The 9,435-nt window shown below is 37.8% G+C and overlaps 1 protein-coding gene across 2 annotated transcripts in view; it reads right to left on the bottom strand.

Annotated features, from left to right (window-relative positions):
• Positions 1-787: 787 nt before the first annotated feature.
• LOC110543424 (UDP-glucuronosyltransferase 2B17-like) overlaps positions 788-9,435 on the bottom strand; it is a 29,317-nt gene continuing 20,669 nt past the window's right edge. For both annotated transcript variants that reach the window (XM_060380868.1, XM_060380869.1), the window contains exons 5-7: positions 6,931-7,018; positions 5,982-6,201; positions 788-1,689 (exon numbers count right to left, since the gene is read on the bottom strand). In XM_060380868.1, the coding sequence (XP_060236851.1) occupies positions 1,410-1,689; positions 5,982-6,201; positions 6,931-7,018 (588 nt within the window). In that variant the 3' untranslated portion in view covers positions 788-1,409. The remainder of the gene's footprint in view (positions 1,690-5,981; positions 6,202-6,930; positions 7,019-9,435) is intronic.

Raw genomic sequence — 9,435 nt, 5'->3', positions numbered from 1 at the left:
ATAAACATTACATAGCTCTCTTATAACAGTTCTCAAATCACAACAAATCCTCGCACGAATGTGGCTGCTAGTCAATATCCCTTGCTCATGTACTTCATTTCAAACATATATCAAGCTTCATGATCACAGGTAACTTACACTGAAGAAGTGCAAGTGTTCTGTGGTGCTGTGGTAGACTTACAGATAGAGTAAAAGAATGCTAAGAACCTATGGGATGCTAAGAAATGAGACTAGAAACAGGGCTATTTCCTGTTACGATTTGAATGAAAAAAAATGTCTCTGATAAACTGATGCAGCTGAACCCCTTTTCCTAAACTGGTGGTGCTGTTTGAGGTTATAGAGTACTAAGGAATTTAAATCTTGCTGGAGGAAGTGCATCACTGGAAGAAGCTCTGCAAATGTGCAGCTTGGCCCACTTTCTACTACTGTCTCTGCTGCCTATTTGTGATCAGGGAGAATCCTTCTGCTCCCTACAGCCTTGCCTTCTCACCTACCATGCATTCTAAAGACCTAACCAGAATTCAAAATAAACTGTTTTGTTTTTGCTGTGAGCTGCTCTTGATCAGTGTATTTTGTTACAGCAACAAAAGAGTAAATAATTCATTTTCCAACCCTGTTTTTACTTATTCTTTCAGCTTCAATTTTTTTCTTTGCAAATTGTTGAATAAAGGCCTTGAAATATTTCTTCTCCACCAGACTGCAGAACATTGTTCTTTATCAACATTTGATAACTGGAGTGTATGTTTTAAAATGCTACAATTTCGTAAGAAAATATGTGGAGAAAACCTTGTTTTATTATGCCACAATTGTTTTTATTTTAATAGTCAACACATTCTATATAGATATTAATTCAGAAAATTTATAGTTATTCTGTGAAGTAGATGACTGAATTTTATATACTGTTTTTAGAATGAAATTTTGATCATTTGATTTTTGCTAATAATTTCTGTGGAACATACAGATTCCTACCATTTAAAATGTATTTGCAAAATAAACCACACTATCCCCAAGACTACAAAAAATGAAGACTTTTACAGGAAAACCATATTTATATATGAGTATTTAGAATTTAGTGCTTTTCTTTTTTATTGTAGAAATCTCCAGAGTCAGATGGAAGAATGAATGAAATGAATAGTATTCAAATGTTGGTAGGTTAATAGTTTCATTTCAAGTACATTTTCAGTTTTCCTATGCATGATTGTTTTAATTACATAGTTTAGAAATTAAAAGAAATGATGGCATTCTTTGATCACATATCAGTAGCCACAGCTATATATATGTCTTCTTACATGCTATAAAAATTACAAAGAAGATATGCCTTGATAAAGTAATCAGTGAATGTCTGGAAGGTGGTTCATAAATTACAAGGATGCTGAAATTCAGTTCATGTAGTGTGTTCTCAATGAGCTCTATTCAGTCTTCTTTTTCTTTTCCTCCCTTGCAAAGAATCGGTAAACAAGCAAGCAGCCCTTTACAGTAAGGGTAGCAATGGCTGCCACACAGGCGAGTAGGAATCCTATCACATCCAGAGAGTGGTACTGGTACCAGGTGAGATTAAAGGCGAGTGGTCTCAGGTGTTTGGCCCCTTTGTGGCGCATGACAAACTCAATCCAGAAGACAGCTCTGTCTAGCGGCTTCATAGGCTGGTCATGGTGAATGGTTGATAGCCACATAACATTCTCTTTATAGCTGTAAGAGATAAAATAGGCATCAATTCACTGAATGAATTAAAATACATATTTACAAGATTTTTTTGTGTGTGTATAGGCAGTAAACATGATTATACAAAATAGAAGGAAAATTATTTGTTTTACATTCATGCCTAGGAAGATGTTAGCAGCAATCTCTCAGCTTCTTGAGTATACAAGAAGCATATGGAAGCATATACTCAGAAAGGCTGGAAAAGAGAAAATGTTCCCAAAGTTAAGTATGCAGACAGTTGAAGGACCATGCATGGAGATAACCTAGAACTCCAGCACAGATGTAGCCCATGGCAGCTCAGTGTCCAAGTGCATAGCCTAGTAAGGGGAACAGAGGTTTGTCTGTGACATGAACTCAGTGGCTGGCTCTTTGTTCACCTTCTCCTGAGGGGGGAACAGCTTTCCAGGCCACAGGAAAACAATGCAGCCAGTCCTGATGAGACCTGATAGGCTATGGTCAGAAGGATGGGGAAGAGGACCTCCCCTATCAGTGGACTGGGAGGAGAAGACGGAGGGAGGGTAGAATTGGGAGGAGATAAGGTAGGAGGCTATAGCTGGAGTATAAAGTGAATAAACTGTAGTAAATAAAAATAAAATAAAAGTATTTTGAGCCAGGAAAACAAATTTACAGAATAACAAAATGAGGTATTATTTGAGTCTATGATACTTCAGTTATCCAGTGTCATAATATGGTCCCAGATCATGTGAGGAGATTCCTCAGTGCTTATGAGAAAACTCCAAGAAAACAAGATAAGAGTGTTATAACCTCAGTTTCTTCAAAAGATATGGACTTGTTCATGGATTATGCTTTTGTGCGCCTCCCTGGTGTAGCAGACAGGAATGATTTTACTTGAGGTTTTTCATTACAAGTGGCTTTTGCTATTTGTTTATATGCATCTATGAATAAATGTACTTCTCTGGTAATGGCTTTTCCACACTGCTCATGTGAGTCCTCTTAACTCTCAGAGTGCCTGATGTCTAAAGAAAAGTAGGGTATTGCATGAGACTTTATTTTGTCTAATTTATCAGCCCTAATTTTCCAGGTCCCATTGCCATTCTAGAGTGATAAACAACCCAGTAAGCAATGAAAAACTAACTTTTCATGAAAACTTTATACTAGAATCAGAATGCATGAGTTTAAGTTCTCTCAAGTTCCCACAATGACACCTGCCTGTGTAATGGTGATAAGTGGTTGGATTTGAAAAGAAAATTTTATGGAATGACATATCAGTGATTAAAGAGTGTAACTACAAAAGTGTCCTGGTTCTTATTAATTAGATATAATGGTTGCTTTTTGTTACTTTTATGTATTTTCATGAAAGTTACTAATTATTCAGTGAAATTAATAGAAAGTCTAACTTTTCTATTACAATAAACAGGAATTATTATCGCATCACATATATTATTCTTATTGTAAAATGGAATAAAAAACTTTCGCTATTATTTTTAAATGTGTGTGAGTGTGTGTGTGTGTGTGTGTGTGTGTGTGTGCGCAGATATTTGAGGGGTTGGAGTTTTTGTGTACCACCAGACATGGGCACTGGGAACTGAGCTGTGGTCTTCTGCTAGAGTAAACCTTGCTCTTACCTACTGAGCCATCCTTGAGTCTATTTCCTGCTATTATTTATTATCTTCTTTTTGGTTAGAAGTGTGATTTTAGAAATAAAGTGGTCAAAATTTCTCAATGAAGCATTACAAGAGCATTGATTCTAGTTCTGAAATGATTATTAATGAATATGTAAAATGAAGGGTTACACTGAGACATGAGTCATCAACCCCAAATATCAGTTTGATGTAGCACAAGAAGTAATTGCAATGGTGGTAACATATCCTCCTACTATTTACAAGGATTGATTGGAAATTTGTGTATTGCTTTTTATTATATCCTCATTTCTTAGTATGCATATTACAGTATTTTAAAATTAGGATTCAACTTCTTTGATGGAAGAATGGGAAGAGTAGAGGCTCCCTAGAGAGGGGTAGGGAGGCAAATAAAGAAAAGAGTGAAGGGAAATGGCTGTCTTCAGTAGTCTGATATAGGAAATTGGAAGAGGGGTGGGTCCTTTGGAAGGGGGATCGAACTTAATACAGAAAGAGCAAAATGGATAAAATAACAATAAGGATGTCTAAAAAAGCCGCTAATAAATATATTAACTTATATCCAACTCTATATTCTATATGCTATTCCATGTATAAGCATATATATAGTTTCTATAAACTCTTCTTTATTATTATCATTTATTACAATTTATTCAATTTGTATCCCAGCTGTGACCACCTCCCTTGTCTCCTCCCAATCCTGCCTTCCCTCCCTCTCTACCCCTATAACTCTCCCCTAGTCCACTGATAGGGGAGGTCCCCCTTCTTTTCTATTTGACCCTAGCCTATCAGGTCTCATCAGGACTGGTTGCATTGTCTTCCTATGTGGCCTGGCAAGGCTGCACCCCCCCCCAAGGGGGAGGTGATCAGAGAGTCTGTCTCTGAGTTCATGCCAGAGAAAGCCCCTGCTCTGCTTACTTGAGGCCCCACTTGGAGACTGCATCTATGGACTACATCTGAGTTGGGGTTTTAAGTTTTCTCCATGCATTGTCCTAGTTTGGAGTATCAGTCTCTGCAGGGTACCCAGGGTTCAGGTGTTTTTGCCTCTGTTGGTCCCCTTTTGGAGATCCTGCTCCTCTAGGTCTTTCTATCTCTCCCTTCTTTCACACAATTCCCTGCATTCTGCCCAAAGTTTGGCTATGGGTCTCAGCATCAGTTTTCGTACCTCAATCAGTAGCATCTTTCAGAGGCCGACTGTGGTAAACGCCTGTCCTATTCCCTGTCTTCTCCTGCTTCCAATGACTATGGCATTTGTCCTTCTGAATGAGGATTGAGTATCTTTCCTAGGTTCTTCCTTGTTGTTTAGCTTCTTTAGGAGTATAGATTTTAGTATATTTATCCTATGTTATATGTCTAATAACCACTTATGGGTGAGTATACACCATGTGTATCTTTCTGCTTCTGGGATACCTCATTCAAGATGATTTTTTTCTAGTTCCCCCCTTTTGCCTGTAAATTTCACAATTTCCTTGTAATAAACTATTCTTATCTAAACTGAGGGTGCTCTCTCCAAGAGCCAAGGACGACCTAACATAAACCCCAATGCCAGACATGAGAAGCCCTGTTTTGAGATGTTGGCCAGGACTGTCAAACAGACTTACGGACTTACAAACATACAGACTTGATGTTGCCCTTGGTTATTCCCCAGAGGTAGAAAGTAAGTTTCTATTGATGAAAGAGCATGCACATCAGAAAATAAAGACCTATGATCTGTAACTGACTTTAAATCACCTTACCTGAGAACTAGCTTTCATGGTAAAACATAGAATAGAGGATTGAAACATTATAAGAGCTGAAGGGCAAAGATAGCTGCTGTGAAGTTGCATCTTGAGGAAAGCTACACTCATGAAGTTTCAACAATATGGTTTCCTAACTAAAATCTGAATAAGGATGACATCAATAGTCAAGCTAATATTAGAAAGTAGTACATCTCAGCCTGAGCTCAATTCTGCACAAAATTATTATAGGTACATGAGGGATGATGACAGTGGGAGAGAAATAGTCTTTTTCAGGAAAGAACTTCCAAATTGGATTTTTTTTAATTAAAGAAATGATGGTGGACATATTCTTTGTTTTACTCTTATGTTTTCGCTATTTGAATTTATCTTAAAACATTAGGTTGCATATTTAAACATCCAACCATACACTTTCCTTTTATGTTAATATCTATTGTATTTCTATGCTGAATATTATAACTGCCATAAAAGTTACTTAGCTCTTTTATAACACTCAAGCTTGATTGTGGTATAGTGTTATCCTATGGCTTCTGTGTACAACAGATCTGATTGGTACCTGACATTTTATTTCACTTTGCTTATTTGCTATGTAAGTTCTGGACTATCCTTAAAATGCTAAACAATTACTTTACTAAAAGAATTGAATAGAAAAATTGGTCAGTGCTGGTGGCATATGCCTGTTGGTCAAGCAGTCTGGAGGATGAAGCAGAAAAGGTTTACACTTTGGACCAGCCTGATACACATTGCAAGGAAACATAAATCAAAACATGAAAATAAAGAACAAGAAGAAAGAAGAAAAAAAATCATGGCACTGAATCATGTTATAATTTGTCTCTGCACCTATCATTATTTCTGCCTTCAAGATAATTCTTGCTTCTTTGGCCTTCCATAAGAAGCACAATGAATAAAGAAGTAATGGATACACATTTTAGGAAGTTACACTCACGAAGGATTGTCGATGACTGCCTCCAGGGCATTGAGCAAATCTGACTTTGACAATGTTCTGATATTTAATGCAACAGCTGCTCCTTTGGCCACCATGTGGGCAATGTTATCATGTTGTTCTCCAAACAGAGGAATGCCAATCATGGGGATTCCATGGTGGATCGCCTCATAGATGCCATTGGCTCCACCGTGAGTTATGAAGGCTTTGGTTTTGGGGTGTCCTAGAATAAGATGAATTCAGGTTAACATTAATTAGCTGTCTTAGACATAAGAAAAGAAATGAATACTATGAGGAGCTCAAAGGAGATTTTTCTACATGAAGATTGTTATACTCAAACCTCACTGAAATGTTTTCCTGTCTCAGAACACAAAGTTAAACATACAGAGACCATTTTGCAGACTTGTGACTATATAGACTTTGCAGACTATTTTGTGACTTGAGACTTGAACTTTGCAATACTGATTCCAGTCGAACACATACAGTACATAGGAGATAAGAGAAAATGAGTGTTAACAAAAGACCAGATGCATGACAGAAGTTGCTACCTTTAAATAAATAGTGCCTTCTCTAAATGCCTTCCTTAGGAGTTTTGAGAGGCAGAAGAGGGAGAGAAAGGTGTGAGGGGAGGACAGTGAGGCAACAAGGAGCTACGATTCTGATTAATAGTAAATAACTAAATAAAAAAATATAAAAATAGTAACTTTTTAGCTTAAACATAACATAGCTAAATGCCTTCCTTAGGAGTGATGAAAAAAATCAAAGGAGGTGAGTAATGAGATCCTTTAAAGATGGAGATGAAGAGTGTGCCAGCAGTTTCTGTGTTTATTTTGACATTCAGACAGGTTGAATGCAATCATCATTTTCAAAGTAGTACGAAGAACTTTGAAGTCAACCAGGATGGGTATAGAGAAAGTCAGTCATGACTCAGCATTGTTTTCCAAAGTCTTACCAAGAAGATCATTCTGGGGGAGCCACTTGTAGACTCTAGTATTGGGTCCTAAGTTGGCTGGTTTTTTGCCATCAAATCTCCAAAGAACCTGTTAAATATGAGATTATCTTGATTTCTGGAGCCAAATTTGACATTATACAGACTGAGCAAGTTATATTTAGGAATATAAATGCATGTACATGTACATTTATGTATGTACCAGCAGTTAATGAAAAAGATGCCATGAACTTGAAAGAGAGCAAGGGGCATGATATAAGAGAGTTTGGAGAGAGGAATGGGAAGGTAGAAGTGATATAGGGAGCCTTGTAGAAGAACAGGCAGAAGGATAGAAAGACCCAGAGGGAACAGGAGCTCCACAAGAGGAACAACAGTCCCAACTAACCTGGGCCCAACATGACATGTGGAGACCAACCAAGGACCAGGCACAGACTAGACTTAGACCCTCTACATGTATATACACAATGGTCAGCTTAGCCTCCATGTGTGTGCCCCAGAAAAGGGATGGGGGATGTCTCTGACAAGGTCTTTGTTGCAGGACATGGTCACTTCACCCTGGCATGGCTGTGAAGCCAGGACACTGTGAAAGAGGAAATACACAGTCCTAATGAGACTGCGTGCATTGAAGTGGATTTGTGTGGGGAGGGCCTCCACTGTTTTGAGAGGCAGAAGAGGGAGAGAAAGGTGTGAGGGGAGGACAGTGAGGCAACAAGGAGCTACGATTCTGATTAATAGTAAATAACTAAATAAAAAAATATAAAAATAGTAACTTTTTAGCTTAAACATAACATAGCTAAATGCCTTCCTTAGGAGTGATGAAAAAAATCAAAGGAGGTGAGTAATGAGATCCTTTAAAGATGGAGATGAAGAGTGTGCCAGCAGTTTCTGTGTTTATTTTGACATTCAGACAGGTTGAATGCAATCATCATTTTCCAAGCAGGGTTATTTACACAAATCAGATAGTTCATGATACATGAACATATTTACTACATGGACATGGTGTCATAATTCCATTGAAGAAAGCAGTGGCCCATTATGAATAATTTTTGTTTTATATAAATTTCGTCCCACCTTGGGACAGGTAAAAACCATAAGCACCAAGAAGTCAGTCTATGAATCACAAAGAACCCTATGTCACCCAAGAATCTCTTTCTGGTGATTTTAGCTTCTTTGGCCTGTGCATGTGTTGATACTCACACATCAAAGGACCATTAGGTTTATTTACCTTTGAAGTCAAAATAACTCTAGATATTCTTTATCTAAAATAATTACAAAAGGGGAGGTATCCGGGATGAATTCACATAAGAAGTATTCTTAGTGATTCGTAAGAACACCCCAAGAGACCAGGGCAAGATTCTTCTTAACTCAGTTTCTTCAAAACATGAGATTGTATTTGGAAGGTGTTTTCACTCTCCTCTCAGGTGTAGTGGATAGAAGTGGGTTTACTTTAGCTTAATGACTACTGCTGGTCATTTACAAATTTTGTAAAATGGAGAATGGTCTACATGTCTAACACGGACTTGCTATGTGACTGATAAAATCAAATACTGGATCACAGCATATAAATTAATGTAGATGATTATATAGAGGCTTTTCCACTAGAACATAAACTGTGTTCATAAATGTTCAAAGATTTAAATTTAATCTCCAGAAAATTACTTTGTGGTATGCTTTATGAAGAAAGCCATCTGAAACTGTTTTCACATTGGCTTCTGTTAGACTCTGTTAGACTCTTTCTTATTTTCATATTTCTTCCTTGAATCTTAGGAGTTCATTCTGACTACTTATAAGCAGAGCTGGATGTTTCATATGTTACTTATGACCTTACTGCTGTAAGGGCAGTGCCCACATCTATCTTTCCTTCATGCATTTCTTCTACAAATATTTGGCAAGGAAGGCCTGAAACAATGTTTTTAATTATCTTTTTTTTAATTAACAAAATGAGTACTTTATTGTTTTTAAATTTTTTTATATTAGAGTTTGTTAATTTTGTATCCCAGCTGTAGCCCTCCCCCTCATTTCCTCCCAATCCCACCCTCCCTTCCATCCTCATCTCCTCCCATGCCCCTTTCCAAGTCCACTAATAGAGGAGATCCTCCTCCCCTTCCATCTGACCCTAGCCTATCAGGTCTCATCAGGAATGGCTGCATTGTCTTCCTCTGTGGCCTGGTAAGGCTGCTACCTCCTCAGGGGGAGGTGATCAGAGAGCCAGCCAATGAGTTCAGGTCAAAGACAGTCCTTGTTTCCATTACTAGAGAACCCACTTGGAGACTGAGCTGCCATGGGCTACATCTGTGCAGTGTTCTAGGTTATCTCAATGCATGGTCCTTGGTTGGAGTATCAGTCTCTTTATTTTTTTTACTGTGTTAATGCTGCCAAGCCATGAGCAAAGGAGATCTTTCCATCTTCTGATATCTTCTATTTCTCTCTTCAGAGACTGGAATTTTTTTTCATATGAGTTTTTGACTTGCTTGGTTAGAATCACACAAAGGTACTTTATGTCCTTTG

The sequence above is a fragment of the Meriones unguiculatus genome, chromosome 3 (assembly GCF_030254825.1).
Source record: "Meriones unguiculatus strain TT.TT164.6M chromosome 3, Bangor_MerUng_6.1, whole genome shotgun sequence".
NCBI lineage: Eukaryota > Metazoa > Chordata > Mammalia > Rodentia > Muridae > Meriones > Meriones unguiculatus.
Note: the sequence above shows the minus strand (reverse complement) of the source record. Positions and strands in the feature narration are given on the sequence as shown.